The sequence below is a fragment of the Pelodiscus sinensis genome, chromosome 5 (genome assembly GCF_052426305.1).
Source record: "Pelodiscus sinensis isolate ZL-2025 chromosome 5, ASM5242630v1, whole genome shotgun sequence".
Lineage (NCBI taxonomy): Eukaryota > Metazoa > Chordata > Testudines > Trionychidae > Pelodiscus > Pelodiscus sinensis.
The window spans coordinates 129,922,281-129,943,653 of NC_143056.1; the positions used below are offsets into that span (position 1 = coordinate 129,922,281).

At 62.9% G+C, this 21,373-nt stretch overlaps 1 protein-coding gene across 1 annotated transcript in view; it reads right to left on the bottom strand.

The window, feature by feature from the left end:
* SPTB (spectrin beta, erythrocytic) overlaps positions 1-21,373 on the bottom strand; it is a 98,025-nt gene that overhangs the window by 3,730 nt on the left and 72,922 nt on the right. Inside the window, exons 26-34 of the mRNA XM_075928868.2 lie at positions 20,382-20,756; positions 18,957-19,201; positions 18,163-18,301; positions 16,769-16,853; positions 15,482-15,678; positions 14,973-15,082; positions 13,359-13,434; positions 2,586-2,845; positions 217-390 (exon numbers count right to left, since the gene is read on the bottom strand). Coding sequence (XP_075784983.2) covers positions 217-390; positions 2,586-2,845; positions 13,359-13,434; positions 14,973-15,082; positions 15,482-15,678; positions 16,769-16,853; positions 18,163-18,301; positions 18,957-19,201; positions 20,382-20,756 — 1,661 coding nt within the window. The remainder of the gene's footprint in view (positions 1-216; positions 391-2,585; positions 2,846-13,358; positions 13,435-14,972; positions 15,083-15,481; positions 15,679-16,768; positions 16,854-18,162; positions 18,302-18,956; positions 19,202-20,381; positions 20,757-21,373) is intronic.

Genomic DNA, 21,373 nt, shown 5'->3' on the forward strand with positions numbered 1-21,373 from the left:
TGGGGTTCGGGCCCCCTGGGACGGCGTCGGTGCTAGTAAATCTCACCCCTTGCGGTTGGTGTGGGTCCCCCCCCCCAGTGTGACATGGCTACTGCAGGCTGCCAGCCGCGGGGGTAGGGGGGGGTTGCGGGCTGCCGTGTACCCAGTGCTGGCATGCGGGGGTCCCAGGGCAGGCCGGCTGCAGGCCCAGGCCCCAGGGCACTGTCTGCGGCTCACCTCAGCTTGAAGACGTGCTTCTTCTTCTTGTAGCCAGTGGCCACCTGGCAGAGGGCGTTCCACAGCTGGAAGGGCTCCTCCCCGTGGTAAGGCACTCCCAAGGCCAGGCTCTTGGCATCCTTGTAGAAGGCCAGCTCGCTTCTCCGGAGCACGCAGTACAGCGTGGCCCAGGACCTGCGGGCCAGGCCGGCGGACATGCGGTTACTCCAGTGGAGCAGCCCTCACACGCACACCGAGCCAGACACCCACACGCCCAGGGGCTGCTGCTGGCGGGGGACCTGATGATGGGCTGGCGGGACCCACGCGGGAAGAGAATTCGGAGGGGCTGGTGACTCTCGATGAGTTCCCAGGCCTGGAAGCTGGCGCCGGAGGCACCCCGGGAGTGGAGAGAGGGCTCCGGGTTTTCCCAGGGAGGGGAGGAACGCTCACAACCGCAGGCGGGTTTCCCATCGCTCGCAGCCTGGCTTCTCCTGGTAAAAGCCCCGCTCCGGCCCAGCCAGGAGTAACGGGGTTCTTGCCCTGGCTGGGGCTCTCTGGTCTGCCTCGTCCCATGCCGGGGTCTCAGGCAGTTGGGCTGAAATGGGTTCTGCACAGATTTCAATTCCTACAGCAGAGCTCACTGGGACAACCAGCCAGCGACGGTGGATCTATCACCACCCCGGGCCCCGTGGTTCCCCGCTGCCTGTGTCTAACTTCAGCGTCCGGCCATTGGGCTCTGGCAGTCCTGGCTCGGCTAGACTGCAGAGCCCGGTAGGAAATGTTTGTTCCCTGAGTACAGGCTTATCCGCCCTGATCAGGCCCCCCCGGGCCTGTCTCTGCTGGGCTAACGGGGCTGAGCCTCCCTGAGGCCTCTGCTGCGAGGCAGGTTTGAACCCTTCACTGGTCCTTCTGGCTCCGCTCCGACCCCTCTGCAAAGTGGCTGTGCCGTGGGGGGAGCGTCGGCTCCCAGCGGGCTGAGGAATTGCTCCCACGCCCAGCAGGACCATCTGAGTCGCCATCCAACGGGCCGAGTCGGCTAAGGCGAGTTGGACCAGCCAGAGGGGCCAGGGTAGATGGTGCTGCACCAGGCCCCGGGCTGCAGCCGTAATTCTGTACCGAAGTGTGAGGCCTGAGGCCAGAGCTGGCCCGCCCCAGACCCTGTGCTTTTGGGGGCTTCGCGGCAGCTGTCCCAGCCATCCCATGGACAGGAGGCACCCGCTCAGCCCTCTCCCGGCGCCTGTGCTGCGCTTTGCCACGGTGGCAGGAAGCAGAGCTCTCCGGCCCCAGGGCTGCCGCGGAGAAGCGAGGCGCAGCGGACCAGGAGGGCAGTGTGGCAGAGCGAAAAGGAGTAGGCTGCCCGGCTGCTCCAGCTCCTGCCACACATGCAGTGAGTGTGAGAGTGGGGGGTGACCCCGGCTGCTGCTACGCCAGGGACCCACAATCCCTCAGGCTACGTTGCTCAGGGGTGGGGGCCTAGAAACCGGAAAAGGGCCTAAATTCGCCAGGTTGCACCTGGAGCCCGCGGCAGGGACAGGTGGGCACCGCAGAGCACACGGGTAACAGAGTGGTGGGGTCATGGGAGTAGGGTTGCCAGATGGTTGAAACAAAAATACCAAATACTCGCCCCCTCCCCGCCAAAAAGAAACACCAGGAAAAAATTCTGTTGAAGAAAATAAAAAGGGGGAGACCAAAGTTGTTGAGAAAAAAAAATAGCATTAAAACAGCATGTCCCCTTTAAGAGTGAGTGCAGGGATAGGAACAGGGCAGAAGTTGAGCACTAAGACCCAGGGGAGTCATTGCTTCCCCTTGGTCTTTTTGCCGGAAGCCATTTTATGCCAGCAGCCTTGCGAAACCAGGTAAGCATGGGGTTTGGTGCCAGGGGGCTGAGGTCTCGGGGGTGGGGGGAGAGGCTGGGCGCTGAGTGTTTGTAGGGTTGCCAGGTGCCCAGCATTTTCGCCTCCTGCTCAGGGAAAAAAAATCAGAAAATACCAGACATCTTAGGTGTCTGGTATTTTCTGATTTTTTTTACCGGACAGGAGGTGGAAATACCGGACTCTCCGGGTGAATACCGGACATCTGGCAACTCTGCATGGGAGGCAGAAGCGTGCCCGGGGGGGCCAGGCTGTCTCTGGGGCAGCATGGCAGGTAGTGCCCTGCCGAGGAAGGTAGCGGAAGTGCCTTTGCCAATGGGTCCCACCCCCAACATGTGTATGTCCCCACTTGTAGCCTCCGTGTAGATCCAAGAGGCCCTCTGCTACGGTCACGCCCCTGCCCCGCCTGTCTGCAACCTCCCCCGGCTGGGCTTGGTGGGGCACGGCCAGTGCCTCCCCAGGCCGGGCGCAGCTGAGCCAGGACTGTCCCCTGGGGGATGCCACGCCTTCCCCGTGCACCTGTTGGACGCCTTCTTGTTCGGAGCCTCCAGGTCGTGTTTGCGGCCCAGGTAGCCCTCCATCTGCAGGCTGTGTGAGCGGTCCAGCTGCGCCGGCAGCGTGGCGGTCTCATCAATCTCACTCACAGGTGTCTGGAGGACTTTGAACAGCGGCTCCTTGGCAGAGGGCTCCTCCTGGTCAGCTTTTGTCTCCACCTCAGGCTGCTCGGCCTCCGTCAGCTCCTCCAGGGCCTGGGCTGGGCCTGCTTTCTCCTCCTGCACCTGCCGTGGGATCACGGAGCACAGCGCGTTACCGAGAGCAGGGTGGGTCAGGGACGCTGCAGCTCCCACTGCCCCTGCCCCGCTCTAGAGCTGATCCCACTGCCACAGCGGGGAGGCCTTTGGGGGAGGAACCCTTTACCCGGCACAAACGGCTGAGCTGGCCACACTGGCATGGTTCACAGCCCGTATCTGGGTCGCTGGTTTGGGGAGAAACCGAACGCTGGAAAATGGGAATGGTTTCACGTGGGCCCTTTTGGAACGCCACGCTTTGATTTTCTCTGCTCAGAAAGCTCCTTGTCTCTCCGGCATGCCTGCCGTTTTATTTTTCGGCTCTTTAAAAACTGTCGAGGTGAGACGTTCTCTTTGACCCAACTCCATTTTCTTTCCATTTCCCAATTTGACAAAAGTGTCGGAAAGATTCCGGCCACCCCAGACCAGTCTTTTCCCTGGTTTTTCAGAGTTGCCAGTGAACCAAAAAATCCACTGCTCACCCGGTGCTACCGCGTGAGGGGAGTGCAGACTAGTGGTGAGAGCAGGGTGCACCTGCTTTTTTCTCTCTGTCCCGGCCACTTTCTTCCTGCAGGGAATTGGCCAGGTCTGCCCTTGTAAGGAGAGTTTGAGCAGCCCCCTGCCATGCCAGCCCCAAGCAAGGGGAGTTGGCTGGAGCTGGCTGACTAGGCCTGAGTCTGCAATAGCTGCCAGCCCAATTAACCAGGGGCTAGAAAAGGGCTGGGAGGGAGGCTGGGAGGGGAACAGAGAGAAGGGAGGAGGCCAGAGACAGGTGTGTGGCTCTGCTCTGCTGCCTGTATATCAGCCGTGGGCACTGAGTAGTTTGCAAGCCCTTGGAGGGCCACCAGACACATTAGGTACCTGAGCGTCCGCAGGTACAGCAGCTCCTATTGGCCATGGCTCATTCTTCCCGACCAATGGGAGCTGCGGGAAGCAGCGCGGGCAACCCCATCTGGCAAAGTGGGGGTTTTGCCCACGAAAGCTGATGCCCAAATAAATCTGTGAGTCTTTCAGGCGCCACCAGACTCCCTGTTAACTTCTGAAAGGGACTCGGGCCCGTAGGAGCCGAAACCCCCTGGACAGTCAACAGGGCGTTGGCTCCTAAGTACGCAGGTCTGATTTGGGAAAGGAGAGCCTCGCTCTGGAACATGTTGCCCCGTGCCTCAGTTTCCCTCATGAGTCGGGCGGGGATCTTGCCCCACAGGAGATGGGGCTTGGTGGTTGAGAGTCTGACTGAGCGGAGGTGTGTGAAAATGCATGGAAGGCGCTAGGGCTATATTTCAGCATGACGTGCTAGTCTGCTTAGTGCTCAGAAGTACACACCCGTCTGCGACTCCGGGCTGAGATCTGTCCTCTTATCCGCGCTCGAGGGCCCCCCATGACCTCTCATCTCGCAGAGGCCATTGCACAGTCAGCTCCCTCCTCTGACTGGCCAGGGCTCAGCCTCCGTCACCCACTCGCTACGTCTGCACAGGCTCCTAGGCGGGACCGTTGTGCACACCTAGTCCAGGGGCTCTCAAAGTTCACTGCACCACGACCCCCTTCGGACAACACAAATAACTCTGACCCTGGGAGGAAGGACCAAGGCCTGAGCCCTGCCAGCCCAGGGGAGGGGGGCGACGCCAAAGGGGGGCTGTAACCTGAGCCCCACCACCTAAGGCTGATGTGCCCTCGGCCTTTGGCTTTGGCCCGGGCCCCACAAGTCTAACGCCAGCCCTGGCACCCCATTAAAACAGGGTCCCGACCCAGAGTCTGAGAACCACTGAGCTAGTCTGACCCCCCCCCCCCCCAACACAGGTGAAAGAACAGCCCCAAAATACTGCCCAGAGCAGAGCTTAGATCCAATCTTCACTTAAACATGCTCAGTGACGGAGAATCCACCACAGCCCGCGGTGAGTTCCAGTGGTTACCGACTCGCACGGTTCAAGAGACACATCTGAGTTCCTGTCTCAATTTCTTCCGCCGTCGGATCTTGCTCTCCCTTTCCCTGCTGGGCCAAAGAGCACACTTACTATTGGCCCCCCTGTGGATCCTTACAGAGGGTGATCAAGTCACCCCCTAACTGTCTCTTTAGTCGGGAAAATGGCTGGCGCGCTTGTGACGTTACTGGATTCCGATGTGGACAGGCAAATCATTGCTGCAAACGCTTGTACAAAGTGGGCCAAGGGAGGGGTTTATGGGAAGCTTATGATGCGCTGATTCGGTTTACACAGCTCATGTGCCTGCATCGTTTTGGCTCCGTGCTTGTATTTCCAGTGTTTGCTTCCGGGAGCCCTCAACAGGCTTCGCCCACCTAGTGTGGAAGGGTGGCTAGTCAGGTGAACAGAGGGACTTGACTGACAATGAACCTTCAGTGGAGCCAATCCACATTGGAGGGACTTCGCTGGCAGCGTCCAGACCAACATGGCTGCAGCCTAAAAAGGGCCAAGTCATATCTGGACAAGTGCCCGACTCATGCGACAAGCTCCATGTTGGGAGGTACATCCACACCAGGGCTGTGTCCAGACTCAGAGGTTTTTTCTGAAAAAGTAGCCTTTTTCCGAAAAAACTTCACCTGCGTCTAGACTGCAGCTGCGTTCTTTCGAAATTAAATCGAAAGAACGCGGCTTTTCTTTCGACGGTGGTAAACCTCAATTTACGAGGAAGAACGCCTTTTTTCGAAAGTGCTCTTTCGAAAAAAGGCATTCTTGAATGCAAACAGGGGTTTTTCAAAAGAGAGCATCCAGACTGCCTTTCGAAAAAGCGGCTTGCTTTTTCGAAAGTTCCGCGTGCAGTCTAGACGCTCTCTTTCGAAAGAGGCTTGCAGTCTAGACATAGCCCAGGAGAGCAACGGGATTCCCTCCTCATGCGCCAGGCTATAAAAAGGGTCCTAGAGGTTCTTCCATTTGTCTTCAGTCCAGCTCGTCACTACAGGAGCATCTTTGCTATGAATTGAGCCCAGAACAACTCATGGCCCATCCTAACACAGGATGGATGCCAGAGACTTTTAAGACAGCAGCTTATCCCATCGCTGCTACACGCCTGCCCCAGGAACTTTGTGTTGGTGGATGTATTATGATCCCTTTCACAATGTTACCCTCAGGCTTCTCCTTCTTTCTGTCATTAATAACCCTTTGGATGGGAGATGCTAACGGACTGGCCCAGCGAGCGCCTTTGGGTAAGAGCTGAGGTATAAAGGGACCTGGGAGTGTGGCGGGCCCTCTGGGATGTGTCGAAGCTGTTCAGAGTCGGTGAGACTGGTTTTCGTAACCTCTCCCCTGTGTAAGGAGCGGGGCTGGCTGTGGCACAGGGAACGCTGGGGTCTAAGTGGGTTGCTGGTGGGACTTCTTGCTAGGAGGCCGCTGAAGCGCTCGGTGCGACTGTTTTGATGCCTTAATGGGAAGGATCCCGGTCTTGGGCTGTACGTAGCCCTGGTTCTAAACAATTCACCCTGATCTGACCCTCTCAGTGGTGCCCCCAGGCCAATGTTACATCTATACACGCCCCCGCTCAGATTCCAGCTGGTCTGACCTGGGAAAATTCCTTCTCGGTCCCCTTCTGGCCCCCAGGTAGACAGGCAAGAACCAGGCAGCTAAGCAAGGACTCTGACCCTTTCTGGCTTGGGAGCCCTCTCCCCCTGCGGCCATTCCTGATGCTCCAGACCAGCAGTGCCTCACGGAAAGACTCCCTCCCGACCTCCGGGGTGCTCTGGAAGCAGATCCAGCTAATCTTATTGAGCCACTTGGATTACAGACATGCGCGTCCCCCGGTCTTACAGCAATGGGTGTAATTACAGCCTAGCGCGTCCCCCTGGGCCTTACAGCGCCGGGTGTGATTACAGCCTAGCATGTCCCCCTGGGCCTTACAGCGCCGGGTGTAATTACAGCCTAGCATGTCCCCCTGGACCTTACAGCGCTGGGTGTGATTACTGCCTAGTGCGTCCCCCTGGGCCTTACAGCACCGGGTGTGATTACTGCCTAGCGCGTCCCCCTGGGCCTTACAGCACCGGGTGTGATTACAGCCTAGCGTGTCCCGCTGGGCCTTACAGCGCCGGGTGTGATTACAGCCTAGCACGTCCCCCTGGGCCTTACAGCGCCGGGTGTGATTACAGCCTAGCATGTCCCCCTGGACCTTACAGCGCTGGGTGTGATTACTGCCTAGTGCGTCCCCCTGGGCCTTACAGCACCGGGTGTGATTACTGCCTAGCGCGTCCCCCTGGGCCTTACAGCACCGGGTGTGATTACAGCCTAGCGTGTCCCGCTGGGCCTTACAGCGCCGGGTGTGATTACAGCCTAGCACGTCCCCCTGGGCCTTACAGCGCCGGGTGTGATTACAGCCTAGCACGTCCCCCTGGGCCTTACAGTGCCGGGTGTGATTACAGCCTAGCATGTCCCCCTGGGCCTTACAGCGCCGGGTGTAATTACAGCCTAGCATGTCCCCCTGGACCTTACAGCGCTGGGTGTGATTACAGCCTAGCGCGTCCCCCTGGGCCTTACAGCACCGGGTGTGATTACAGCCTAGCGTGTCCTGCTGGGCCTTACAGCGCCGGGTGTGATTACAGCCTAGCACGTCCCCCTGGGCCTTACAACGCCGGGTGTGATTACAGCCTAGCACGTCCTCCTGGGCCTTACAGCGCCGGGTGTGATTACAGCCTAGCATGTCCCCCTGGACCTTACAGCAATGGGTATGATTACGGCCTAGCGCGTCCCCCTGGGCCTTACAGCAATGGGTGTGATTACAGCCTAGCGCGTCCCCCTGGGCCTTACAGCAATGGGTGTGATTACAGCCTAGCGCATCCCCCTGGGCCTTACAGCAATGGGTGTGATTACAGCCTAGCGCGTCCCCCTGGGCCTTACAGCGCCGGGTGTGGTTATATGGGTATAACGTTAACCTTTCCTGCCTGGCCGCACCCTTAGCCTCACCTCTCTCAGTTCCCCAAGGCGAGACGGGAGGAAAGGCATGTGCAGCTGTGCCAATCACTGACACAATTTGCCACATGGCTCATTTTGGGACCATGCTAGGGCAGCTATCAGGAGTTGCTTGGTTATTTCCTGCCCCTCCCCCCCAGCCAAAAAAGATCCCAGCTGTGCCTGTTCACCCCACACAAAGGGGAAGCCAGGCCCACAGAGATCAGAGGGGCTCGGTGCTGCATCCGGGCCTGCCCCGTCAGGTTAGCAGTGTTCTGTTCCGGGGACACGTGTGGGCGGAGCGTGGGAAAGCGTCACTGCCCCTGTCTGCCTCCTGCTATCTTTCCAGCCATGTGGGGGGACAGAGGCTCGGGGCTCCTCCCGGGCTGAGCGAGCCGGTGCTGGCAGAGACCGGGCTGGAGCCAGGCTTGCGAGTTTGCCCCACCACAGAGGGAAGCTCTGAGATTCTGCATCCCCCTCCGGGCAGGTGACAAACACGTCTGACCCACCATTGATTTTTGCCTCGCCTCCCGCCCCGACAAGAGCCCGTAGCTGGCCCTTTAAAGAAAGGAGAGCCCCCTCCCATGATGCCCCTTGGCCTTGGAGAACCCCCCTCCCACAATGCACCTGGGCCGATGCACCATGCAGCAGCTTTGCATTCCATCCTGATCTTGGTGCGGGCCCCGTACCCCACCCCACACCTGCGCAAAGCACGCAGCCCCGGGGCAGGTCCCAGGCTGGCATCACGGACCCTGCAGTTTCCGGCCCCTGGAATTAGCCAGTGGGAGTCCTGGCCTCCCTGGCATGCCCTGGGGTTAAAGGAGCCAGCCCTGCATTCCACGGCATCGCCCTCGTTCCACGGGCAGGGGCCCGCCCTCTCCAGTGTGTGTGGGGCTGAGGAGGGCTGTGGGAACGCTGCCGGCGGCTGCCATCGCGCTGGAAATGCCGAGTAGCTGAGAGCCCCGGGGAGAAGGCACGGAGCAGTGGGGCGGGGGCCTTGGCTGCTTGAACTCCCCCGGGGGCCACTCAGCACCAGTGTTCCCTGTGAGCTGAGCGCTCGGGCGGCCACCCAGGCGAGGGGGCTGTCTGTGGCGGGTTGAGCCGGCCTTTGCAGGGACCCCTTTCTGGGTCGTAGAGAAGGCTTGTGGGCTAACGGCTGGGCCTGTAAGGCCAAGGGGCCACGCCGGGCAGGGCTCCAGGCTCCGTCACCCCAGGGCGGGTCTGGGACCTGGCGGTTTGTTCTCCAGCTGCTCAGCTCTCGCAGAGGGAAGAAAAGGCCCCTCGCGCTCATTTCTGGAACAGACCCCGGTGTGTCTGCCGCAGGGCACTGCCTGAGGCTGCAGGGAGCCTGGGTTCGTCAGTGTTAGCACTAAGGAGGCAGGATGCTCATGGGATGCACCATTTGAGGGGACCCTGCTCCTGCATGGGGGGGTTGGGCTCAGCGCTCCATGAGGGAGCCCTGCTCTGGGGTGGGGGAGCAGCATTCCTCGGGGGGGGGGACCATGCTCCAGGGTGGGGGTCCTGGGTAGGGGGTTGGGCTCAGCGCTCCATGAGGGGGCCCTGCTCTGGGGTGGGGGGGTCCACATTTCTCAGGGGCTCCTGCGGTGAGGTAAAGGGGCAGCATTCAGTGGGGTGGGCCTGATCCAGGGCGGGGGAGGGGGAGCAGTGTTCTTCAGGGGGTCCCCAGTCCATGGACCCCCAGGGCTCTGTCAGTCACCGTGGTGCAGGCCAGGAACGAGAGCTCGGCCTGGTGACTGGCACCAGCCCGACGGGGCCCGGGCTCCTTGGTTACGCCACCGCCAGGCGCTGTTTCCGTCGTACAAACCGCGGCCCGGCCTGCCCGGCAGCCTTCGCTCACCCCGCCCGGGGCCAGCGCGGCGAGGGGAAGAGGCAGAGAACGGGAGGAGAGGCCCCACGCCCGGCCCCGGGCTCTAGGAGAAGCTATGAGAGATGGAGGCTGTAGCACCCCCCAGCTTGGAGGGGCAGGGCTGGCGCGCGACACGAGGCCTGTGACAGCAGAAAGCGCGGGGGAGACTAAGTCCCAGGAGGGCGCTCGCCCGGGAGCCTGAAGCAGAGGAGGCAGCAGGGGCAGCGTCTCCGGGCAGGGCAGCGGGCGGGAGCAGGGCAAGAGGCAAGGGCTGGAGCAGAGGCCCACGGGAGAGGGCGACTGGGCCGGAGATGGAGGCAGAGGAAGAGCGCAGGGCGCCGCAGCCAGCAGAAGAAGACGCAGGAGCTGGGAGGGGGGCGACGCCGCTGGCTCAGACACAGGGCCGCCTTCTGCAAGCGCACGGGCCGGCGGAAGCGAGCGGGAAGGGCGCCCCCGAGGCGCAGCCAGGAAGAGGCGTAGCCCGGGCCAGCGCTGGAGAGAGATGGCCCGGGAGGAGAAGGCCGGCCGGCCAGGAGAGCGAAGGGCCGGGCCTGGCGCGAGAGGAGGAGGAAGATGCAAGAAGGCAGAGAGGCGGGAGCAGAGCCCGCAGACGGGAGCTGGTGCAAGAGGTGGCGCTAGGGCTGAGCAGCACCGAGAGCGTTGGCCGCCCATCCCAAGGCGGCTGAGCATCTGAGGAGCCGTCCGGGTGTCCCACCGACGCCGGGCGCCGCTCGGGGGTCTCCGCAGGGCCGGCCTCGGCTGGGGCGTCATTCTTCCAAAGAAAACAACGGCGAGAGGTTAGCAGGGGAGGAGCTGGAGTCTAACACATGGCGGGGGGTGTCAGGAGATGAAATCCGCCCCCCCCGCCTCTCCTCGGCTCCTCGGTGCCATGCGGTGTCGAGAGGCTTCTGCACTTCGCCGGGCTGTGTCCGGCCAGCCCAGCGGTTCGCCGCGCTAGGGGAGCTGGAGGAAACACACAGACGCTGTGCCGGGCGGTCGCCAACAGGCCTCGGCGGAAGGGACCGAGGTGCAGTGAGGTCCCGTTCCCACCCCATGAGACGCAGCAGGCTGGAGGCTCAGGGGTGTGAGCGCACCTGGAAACCTGAGCCCGGAGGTGCTGGGCAAGGCAGGCTGGTGTGTGACGAGTGCTCCCGGACTCTGCCTGGAGAGAGGAGGGGGCAGAGATTCTCCCCTCCCGGCACACAGGCCTGGGGTGCCCTAAACACACAGGCCAGATGGGTCATCCCGCTACAGGGGAGCTGCAGACAATTGCCCCGTGGCGGCGCGGCCAATGCCCAGCTCACATGGATGGGGCAGGACCCGACCGGCTGCCTAGTCCTGGATCGATGGGCCGTCACCCACTAACAGCAGTGGGTAGGTTTAGCCGCGAGGCAGGGAAGGCCCATCTCCCCCCCCCCCCCCCGACAGCTGCGCTGAGACCCTGGGGGGATTGACTGGCCCAGGTCACCCCCCTGGTAAGTAGCAGAGCCAGTTCTGAGCCCTCAGCCAGTCCCTGCTCCCTCAGCCCCCCTCCCTGGCTCCCGAGGCTCTGCGGTGGGGCGCCCGGGCAGGCCAGGCCTCTGGGAGGAAGCCTGGCCTGCCCCCGGGCTGACGTCCTGGGAAGGCGACACAGGCAGCCACAGCCCCGCCTCCCGGAGCGGGATGTGAGGGGAGCAGGGGGCCTGTCCCTTGGCTGGTGGGGAACCCAAAGTGCCGCCGCTGGGAGCAGGCGTCTGCGGGGCTAAGGAGGCCGCCTGCCGCTGGGGGGGAGGCCCAGTGTCTGGCACAGGAGCGCCCCGGCTCCTCGGCGCAGGGGGAAGAACAGGAGCGGAGCAGCTACGGGCAAATGCAGAGAGCCCCAGCTTCCCGGGGGAGGGCCCAGCAGGCGTGCGGGCGGGTGGACGGCTCCCCAAGCTGGTGGGCCAAGCGGAAGGCCAGGGGCCCTGCTACGGCCCCGCAGCAAACAGAGGCTGAGCAGAGGTCGGGCTGGATGAACGTGGCTAGTCGTCACAGGCCCGTTGGAACTGACGGCTCTGGGGCGCCTCTCCCCCCGTGCACGTCCTCCTTGTGCTCCCCCAGGCTGCCCCGCTCCTCCGGCTGCCCCACGGGCGCTGGAGTGTGAGCCACGCAGCTCGGAAGGGGGGGGCACACTCCTCAGCCCTCCGTATACCCCTCTTGCCCAGCCCCTGCCTGGCCTCTCTCCAGGGCGCTTCACCTTGCCACATGCGCCCCGCAGGGTAACTCTCCCGCCAGGACTCTCCTGCTGCCTGGGGAAGAGCTGGTCTGGCAACCCCCCACCGGAGACCCAGCACACACGGGCAACCCAAGGGCTTGTGCCGGCTTCCTGAGCAACGGGCGCTGCAGCAGCGTCATTGGCTCCACCTGCCTGGGGCAGGAAGCGACCGTGGGAAGCTCTGCTGCTGGGAGTGATTTGTTGGTGCCGTTTCGCTCCTGGCAGCTGCCCTGGTCCATGCGCAGGTCTATGGGCGTGAGGCCCTGCTGCCGCTGCAGCGCCCGTTGGCGAGCGGGGTATAAATGCCCGGAGACAGCAGCTGGGATGCAGGTAGGCAGCTCGGAACTTACATTTCTCACAGGCGCCATCCTCTTGCAAGCCGGGGTCCTGCCAGCTCTGGGAATAGCTCCCTGCTGGCTTTTGCCGCAGCTCAGCCAGCTCCTCCCAAAGAGCAGCAAAGCGCCCGCCCTCCCTGGGGGCTTGCGACGCCCACGTGTGCACCGGGAGCCCCAGGCACGCCCCGGCGGGAGCAGGGCACGGGGCGCGCTCTTGAGCACCAAGAAGCCTGCCCCTGCCAGCGTGTCTGAGGCCCTGTGGCAAGGGGGCGAGGCCGGCTAAGGACCGCTGGTCCATAGCAGCCATTCCGGCTGAGACAGGATCAGACCTCCAGAGAGGACAGGACCGGCTCATCTGGGTCTGTGACCAGTGAACAGACACGGGCTGGGAGCTGAGTCCATGGGGGGGGTGTTGTAGCCTCCCCAGGCATTGAAATTTGGTCGGGGTGTTCGAATGTACAGAAGGGTGTCCGGGCCGATGAGGGGTGAGACCGTGAGGATGAAGGTGGGCTGTATGGCATCATAGTTCACAAAACTGGGAGGGTGTTGGGGAAATTCAGGGGGGGTATACACTGCCACGGGGGGGGGTGTAAGGAAATCCCTCCTCGGGGTTCCCTCTGTGGATCTTTGCGGCACACTCGTACTCCCCACCTGGAGACAAGCAGACCCTTCCCACAGCCCAGTGAGGGACAGATGCACCCCGCGAGGCATGAACAGGGCATCCTTGGCTCTTGGAGGAATTCCCGCAGGGTTAACAAACCAGCCTTTTTTCGGGGTGGAAAAACAGACTGTGTGTGTGTGGTGAGTGTGTGTGGTGTGCGGTGATTGTGTTTCTGGTGTGTGTGTGGGGGGGATGTGCATGCGGGTGGGGGGTGTTTCTGTGGTGAATAGTAAACTCTTTGCGATGTGAACATTTATTAAACTGGGCAAAGAACCAAGGGCTGGCTGCGTGGTACAAAAACCTTCCCCCCGCCACATGGACAGCAGAGCTGGAAAGGACCGGGGGGGACGTGCAAACACAAAGCAAATAAGAACACAGGAGGCGTGTGTCGGAGGGAAACATTGGCACGTTGGTAACAGGCTTCGGCAGACAGGCCGTGATTTGCAGTTTTATAAAAAATCCCGGGGAAATAGGTTGCTGGGGGGACGGGTCCCAGGAAGAAAACTAAAATCGGTAACTGACCAGTGAGGAGTCTTCGGTAGCAGGTGCAGAGAGGTCCTGTGAAATTAGCCCCGCCCTTGTCTCTTCGTCCTGAGACCTAGGGCAAACAGCACCCCCGTTAGAAAGGGGACTCGGGTATTTTCTGTGGCGCAAGAGGCCCGCAATGGGCGGTGCAAATGGCTGGCCCGGAATGACCGGTGGTGTTTGGAAGCCGATGCTTTGGAGAGCGGGTGTTTCTCAGGGGGTTGCTCCAGAGCTGGACTCCTCGGGTCTCTCCTGGGATTTACAAACACCCTGCACGGTGCGAGGGCTGCCAGGCAAAATGCTGGAGCCCCCCAAAACCCCGGCCCTGCAGCCTCTGGCCTCGCAAGAGCCTCCCACTCCGCTCACAAAGTCTAGAGGAGTCACTTCACCCACGGCTGAAATGCGGCTGCCTCTGGGGTGGGACATGGCAGCTGTTTAATGGGCCACAGCAAGACTCAAGAATAAGGTTATTAAAAAAGGGAATCTCTTCTGCCATTTGCGCGGCCCAGAGAAGTGAGCCAGCAGGCTGTAATGACCCAGGCTGGGTTTTAGTGAGGGCAGCGATCCATGACCCCCCCCATTCCTGACCCCCAGTGCAGCCTCTCCCTGGTCCTCAGCACTGCTCCCCCCTTCCACCACCCAAACCCCCAGCGCTGGCCCCTCCTACCACCAACACCCTAACCCTGACCCCTCAACATAGATCCCCCTTTCAGCCAAAACTGGTGCCCCCTTCTCTGTCCAAACCCCACGCTGACCCTCTTTCTGCCCCCAAGAACCTGACTAAGCTGATGCCAAGGTGGTAGAGAATATCCCCTCACCTGAGAAGGGCCAGCAACCCCATGGAGTCCACTGGGGGCTTTGCTGTTGTCATTGACTGGACACAGGAAGCGCCCAGATACCAGGGTGAGGGGAGGCCCTGGGGCGGGCAGAGGGGCCTGAGACTGGTGGGCACTCAGCTCCAGCCCAGCTTCTGAGATGGGCAGGGAAGAAGGTGCTGCCGTGTGACTGACCGCCGCAGGGGCCTGCCTGCTGTGGCCCCGATCCAGCAGAAGCTCCGCTGGCCAGCCCCACGGATGGCCGGGGCAGAATTCCCATGGAGCGGAGCCACTCAGAACAGCTTCCCCTCGGAGCTGGGCCTTGGCAGCTCATGCCCCGAGGGACCAGAGCGGGGCCCTACGGCTTGGTAGGGGCCAGCACCAACGGCTGCAAAGGCCCCTGGCCCAGCTTTGCAACCAGTGAGCTGCTGGCGGGGCGGCCGGGCTGCGCTTCTGGAGTCATTTACCAAGCGCCGTTCCTCTCCAAGTGCGCCCGGAACTGCCTGGCGCATCGGCCGCCGGGCAGGGACTCTCCCGGCTGGCTAGGCCTTGCCGCGGCAGCCGCCAGCACTCCCCCGTCAGGCGCTAGGAAGCGAACCAGCCCTGGGCTTTGCTTCCACGGGTAGAACCGCTAGCAGGCCAGGACCCCCACTGGCCCTGCCTCTCCAGTCTGTCATAACAGGGGCTGTGAGACTCCCCCGGCCTGCAGGGGCGCAGAGCCCTGCCCCACAGGCCCGAAGGGCAGGTCGGGGTGTCTCTGTCACTGTGCTGCAAAAGGCAGGAGCTCGCCACTTACCCCGGCTCTTCCAAAGCCCCTGGATGGACGTCGTACTGGGGGGCGACGGTCCGGGTCGCTTTGCGCTGCGCGGCCTCCTCTTGGGGCGTCCGTGTCCCTAGCAACTCCAGCTGGAAAGGGAAGGGGGCTGCTTACAGGTTGCAGATTTGCAAATGGCAGAAGGCCCCTGGACTCGGCGGAGGGCTGTGGGCGAAGGGTGGAGGGAGAGCTGAGGGCGGGGGGAGGCTGGAGGCAGCTCTGCCAAAGGGTGTCCGGGGGGGAGTCCACCTTGGGAGACCCACCAGGCTGGCGGATGGTCTCCGGAGGGAAGCAGGGAAGCCCTGTTGTTTGGGCAATTTATAACCGGAGCGGCTAAAGCACCAGGGACTGTGCCCAGCTGGGCAAGGGATCTGCCCTGCCTCCCTGTGCAGGCTCCCCAGCCCTTTCCGCCTGTTCCCGGCATTTCAGCTGCCGCGTTCCCCGGTTCAATGCCCAGAGCCGATGCCCCGCCAGGCCCGGGCCTCGCTCACCGTGGTCGGCCTCTGCAGCGCGGTGAAGCGCTCCGCCCACGTGGCGGTGGACTTCTCGAAGGCGTTGTGCCTTTTCAGCAGCTTCTCGACGCCGTCCACCGTGTGGCCGTAGTCGCCGCTGGCCAGGTACGGCTCCTGGGTGATCAGCCAGGCCTCGGCCACCGAGGCGTCCCTGGAGAACTGGCACACTTCCAGCACTGCCGCGAGAGAGTGGGGAGGCGGGTTACATGCTGGAGGGGTGGGAGTGCCGGGGCTGGCTCCACCATGCAGGAGGGGATGCCCTGGCGTGCCCTGCACTCTGCAGAGATCAGAGCATGAGCATCACCTGCCCGATGGACTGGGGAGGAGGGAGACTCCCAGCAGGGAGTTTTCAGGATCTGGGTGCCCAGGGCGGCAGGACACCCCCGCCCCTCACAAGTGAAAACCGCCCCCTCTGCAAAGCCCCTACGCCAGGCCCCGCTGCTGAGGCCATGGCAAGCGAGTGGTTTGGGCTCCCATGTCGCGCTAGGGAGAGCCCATGTGACACCCAGCCTGGGGGGCAACTTGCTTTCCCCTCCCCGGGAATGGGCAGATCTGCCAGCTGGGGCAAGGGGTGGGGCTGGGCCCTGGGACCTCTTCTCCTGCGAGGCGGGAGGGAATCGCAGGAGCAGCCCAGGGGGCTGCAGTTCTAGCTGGTCCTCGGACAGGAAGCGCCCACATACACCCGGGAGGGGACAGCGCGGCCCATAATGACTCCAGCACAGGAGAGTCCAGCGAGATAATGGAGAGACCAGCACTGGGGAGGGGTCCCAGAGATCTCCTGGCCGGGGGAGCCCAAGGAAAACTTTCTGCTTGGTGAGGGTGCTGCTCTGGAAGAAGTGAGAGGTGCTGGCCAGCAGGGGGCAGCGTTGCAGCAGAGACTGAGTCAACAGCGCAGGTCCCAGGTTCATCCCTCCTGCCTCTGCCCCCAGGCAGCGCTCCCTCACTTTTTTCCCATACACGTGCGGAATAAAATTTATTCCATGCACCGAGGCCTGTGCAGATGTGCACCACCAGTAGAAACACACGCTGCTGGCTGGGGCGCTCTGCTAATCAGCCGGGCGGCATTTGAATCTCTCCTGGGAGGCACCCAAGCTTACAGGGAACCCTGCCCCGGGAATCCACCTGTAAACGAAGTGTTGCTGCAGGCCACAGGCTGGACTGGCCAGAGCTCAGTGTGCCGGGCTGGGCAGGTGCTGAGCACTAGCTGGGTGAAGCCCCACCAGTTTCCCCGTGCCCCCGCCCATGATACGCCCCTGCAGCGCTCACACAGACGGAGCCACTCCCAGCGTCTGTCCCACGTCTCCATCATCGCCTGCCTCTTCTCCGTCAGCTGCTGCAGCTTCTCTTTGATCTGGAAGGGGAGAGAGGAGCGGAATGACGGAAGGGCCCCTGGACCGCGGGGTTTCCCATTCCCGGCTCCGGCGGGCCTCTCTCTCACTGGCCCTGCGCTCTGGGGTGAAGCTTGGCTCTGCCTCGTGCTGCTCCGGAGGGACCATGGGCGGGAAATCGCCGTCAATTATCGCTTTATGGGGCCTTTGCAGGCTCTGAATGAGGGTTGACAGGCCTCCAAGGAGAGGTTGGGGAGTGGGGGGAGGGGCGCACCGTGGAAAGTTTGGGCGCAAAGAAAAAAATTAATTTTTCATCTACGTTTTCCACAGAAAGCACTGCGGTTTTGATGGAAAAACAACCCCCCTGGAAAAGCGGACGATTTCAATTCGGCAATGCTGCCCCGGTGCCTCATGGGAGTTGTAGTTTGAGTTCACCAGGCTCCAGTTTCCTTGGATGGGCTGGGCTCCCTCGCCAAACTCCCTCTCCCGTGAGGGACTGCAGTGGGAGGCAAGGCTGCAGTGCACCCTGGGAGATGTAGTCAGGCAAGGGTGCCCTGCCTCAAGAGCACCAGCGGGCGAGATATGGCCCTAGGGCCAGATCTGACCCACCAAGCCACCGGGCCGCCCGATACAACTTGGGGGCCACCTGGCTGCTCCCTGTGGCGCTCTACGCCGGGGGGAGATGGAGGCTTCCTGTGCTGTCCTGCCCTCAGCAAAATCTGTCAGCTCCCATTGGCCAGACTGGCTAATGGGAGCTGAGAGATTTTGCTAGGAGTGGGGGCAGTGTGTGGAGCTCCCCCTTCTCCTCCCTCCCCCGGTGCTCGGGGCAGACACCCACAGGGAGCAGCCAGCAGCTGCAGCAGACAGGGAGCCTGCCTCAGGGTCCTGCAGGGCTGCTGGCTGGGAGCTGTCTAGATAAGTGCCTCTGGCACCCCTGCCCCTCCTGCACCCCAACTCCTTATCCCAGACCACGACCTCCTCCTGCCCCAGGTTACCACCCAAATCCTCTGCATCCTCCTTCCCCTGCTCCTTCAGGTCACAACTCCCTCCCGGACCCTGCATCCCCTCTGACACTCCTCCCCTAGGCCAGAATCTTCTCTTGCACCCCCTGCCCCAGATCAGAACCCCTCCTTCACCCAAACACCCCTCCCTTCTGCACCGCAGTCCCCTACCCGAGCTCCCTTCTGCACCCAGCCTCTGTCCCAGACTCTGCAGCCCCTCCACAGAAAAGTGCGGCCCTTGACCACTAACCAAAATGGCCCCCCCCATAGAAAATTATTGCCCAGCCCTGCCCTAGAGACAAGTGTGAGGGGGAGGCACCGTGCGCCTCACCTCAGCGGCTGCTTGGTGCCTGCGCTGCAGCAGCTTCTGCCCCAGGTCCAGGCAGCTGGTGAAGCTTTTCTGCCGGGTCTCGATCTCGGACTTGATGTCCTGGTGGTATTTCATCAGCAGCTCCACGGATGACACGTCCCTGAGGAGAGGGAGGGTTGCCAAGCCCGAGCTGGCTGCTCAGCCTCTGATGAGAGTCAGGCGGGGCCACGGACGGCCCCATTGCTTTCTACTGGCCATAAGGGCAAGCTACAGGGGGTGGGGTCAGAAAGGAGCGAGAGGGTGCATGGTCTTTGGAGAAGAGGCGGAGTGGGGCAGGGACTCAGGGAAGAGGTGGAAGGAGGCGGGGCCTCAGGGGAAGGGACGGAGCAAGGGGAGGAGCTCAAGGGAAAGGGCGGGACCTCAGGAGAAGGGGCGGTGCAAGGGGAGGAGCTCAAGGGAAAGGGAGGGGCCTCAGGGCAAGGGGCGGTGCAAGGGGAGGAGCTCGAGGGAAAGGGCGGGGCCTCAGGGTAAGGGGCGGTGCAAGGGGAGGAGCTTGAGGGAAAGGGCGGGGCCTCAGGGTAAGGGGCGGTGCAAGGGGAGGAGCTTGAGGGAAAGGGCAGGACCTCAGGAGAAGGGGTGGCTCAGGAGATGGGACCACACTTGGGGTTCGGGTGGCACCCCCCACTTTTAGGCAGCTTCTGCCACCTCTGGTGTCTGCTGAGGAAGTAAAGGCTGGGTCTAGAGATGACCCCAGGGCATGTGGGGAGCAGGCAAGTCGGGATGGGCCAGGGCCGCTCCCCCTCAGGGGTGTTTACCTGGGCTTGTCCTGGGTTTCGATCTGCCGGACGACGCTCTCCATCCAAGACAGGAGGTCCCGGACCATGCTGAAGAAGCGGAATTTCTCCGCCGTGTTCACCAGCTGCGCCCGCCGCCCACTGCAGGCATCCAGCAGGGCCTTCCAGGCCCCCACCACCTCCTGCTCTTGCTGCTGGATGGTGGTGGCTTTCTCCCCCGCGTAGGCCGTCTGCAGCCGCGCGGCCACCTCCCGGAACTGCTGGACCTGGGGGGGGAGGGAGCAGGTGAGCTCCGGGTTGCACGACTCTTGGGCCCCATTCTAGCAACTTCCTTGAGCTCTACCCTGGGGGCTCCCAGCCTGTCAGAGCCTCATGCTTACTGCCCAGGGGGCTGATCTCGGCGCACAGGGCTTCTGAAAGGCACCTGGGACCCGGCAGGCGCGGGCGGGCGAGGCTGTCGTGAGGAGGGCGAGCGGGACAATACTGGGGAGGGGCCGGCGGTGGTGCTGCGTCTGGATGGTGCCAGCTGCCTTGTTCCTGCAGATCGTCCCCGCCCGGTGCCCATCCTGCACCCAGGGTCTTGAAAACGGGGCAGGGCTCCCTGAGGCGCAATGGGGCGGCGCAAGGCCTGGGGCCCTGAGGGAGGCCGACCGGGCGAGTTTGTCCCAGGAAGGTGGTGAGGTGACTCACTCCTGCTCCGCCGGGCTGGGGAGGACATGCCAGCTAGCAGGAGCTCTGGCGTCCGGCACGGCGGTTCTCAGACGTCCCTGCACCACCAGCCCCCTTCTGACAACAATTGCTGCCCTGGGCCCTGCTTCTCTGGGTGGGGGTGCAAGGAGGGGGGGCCTGAGACCTGAACCTCACCGCCCCAGATCGGGAGGAGCTGAAGACCAAAGGCTTCAGCCCTGGGTCCCAGCCAGTCCAACGCCAGCCCTGGGGCCCCATTCAAACAGGGCTGTGCCCCAACATTTGAAACCGCTGGTTGGACGCCCCGTGTGGGAGCCAGCGGCTGGGACGCTGGCCAGGAGATGGGGATGCTCCGCAGGGAACAGCAGGCCCGGGGCAGAGCGGGGTTCCCCCTCCAGGATATGGATCCAGGCCGGACAGTCTCCTGAAGCGGGTGGTCTGGGTTGGCCATGGGGCTCCCGGAGGGAAGCTCTGGGGTTGGTTTCCAGGCCGTCTGGCCCTGTAACGCACACATCACCTGCGAGCCAGGGTGTGAGACCCACATGTGCAGAGCACGGCCCCACGGCACGGCAGACACCGCCCCTCCCTGCCCCCCACTGGCCACACCCCAGCGAGCCCCGGTGCTGCTAGGACAGGACGGCAGGACCAAGGCTGCCCCCTGGGAATAGCTGCTCTGTGGAAGCAGAGAGGAGCCTGCTCCTAGGCCCGGAGCTGGAGTGGGGGCGGGTGGCCCAGGGGTCTGCAGCGGGGGAGCCATACCTGCCCCTCCAGCAGGTGGATGTCGCGCTCGAAGGCCGTGTGCATGCGGTGGAAGGACTCGGCCGTGTGGGCGTCCTGGCCCAGCTCTGCAGGCAGCTCCCGCCGCTTCTCCTGGATGAGCGCCAGCGTCTCGGCGCCGTCGTAGAAGAACTTGTGCAGCTCGTAGGAGGTGGTCAGCAGCTGCACCCGCGTGTCGATCAGCTCCAGCAGGTCGGCCCAGCTCTCGTTCAGCCCGTCCTTCCACTCGGCAATGGTGGCCGCCTCCGCGTGCCCGGCGTCGATCAGCTGCTCGATGGCCAGGTTCACGTTGTCCACGCGCTCCTGGCCCAGGCTGCCCGTCTCCCGCGCAAAGTCCCGGAACTTCTCCCGCAGCAGCTGCCCGACACAAAGACCTTGCTGTGGGCACGTTCCTCCTACCCCCTCCTGCCATGTCACCGTGGGCACCTTCCTCCTACCCCTTCTCCTACCTCACCATGGCACGTTCCTCCTACCCCCTCCTGCCACCTCACCGTGGGCACCTTCCTCCTACCCCTTCTCCTACCTCGCCATGGCACGTTCCTCCTAACCCCTCCTTCTACCTCACCGTGGCACGTTCCTCCTAACCCCTCCTGCCACCTCACTGTGAGCACCTTCCTCCTACCCCCTCCTCCTACCTCACCGTGGCACGTTCCTCCTACCCCCTCCTCCTACTCCCTCCTCCTACCTCACCGTGGCACGTTCCTCCTACCCCCTCCTCCTACTCCCTCCTCCTACCTCACCGTGGCACGTTCCTCCTAACCCCTCCTCCTACCTCACCGTGGCACGTTCCTCCTACCCCCTCCTCCTACTCCCTCCTCCTACCTCACCGTGGCACGTTCCTCCTAACCCCTCCTCCTACCTCACCGTGGCACGTTCCTCCTAACCCCTCCTCCTACCTCACCGTGGCACGTTCCTCCTAACCCCTCCTGCCACCTCACCATGGCATGTTCCTCCTACCCCCTCCTCCTACTCCC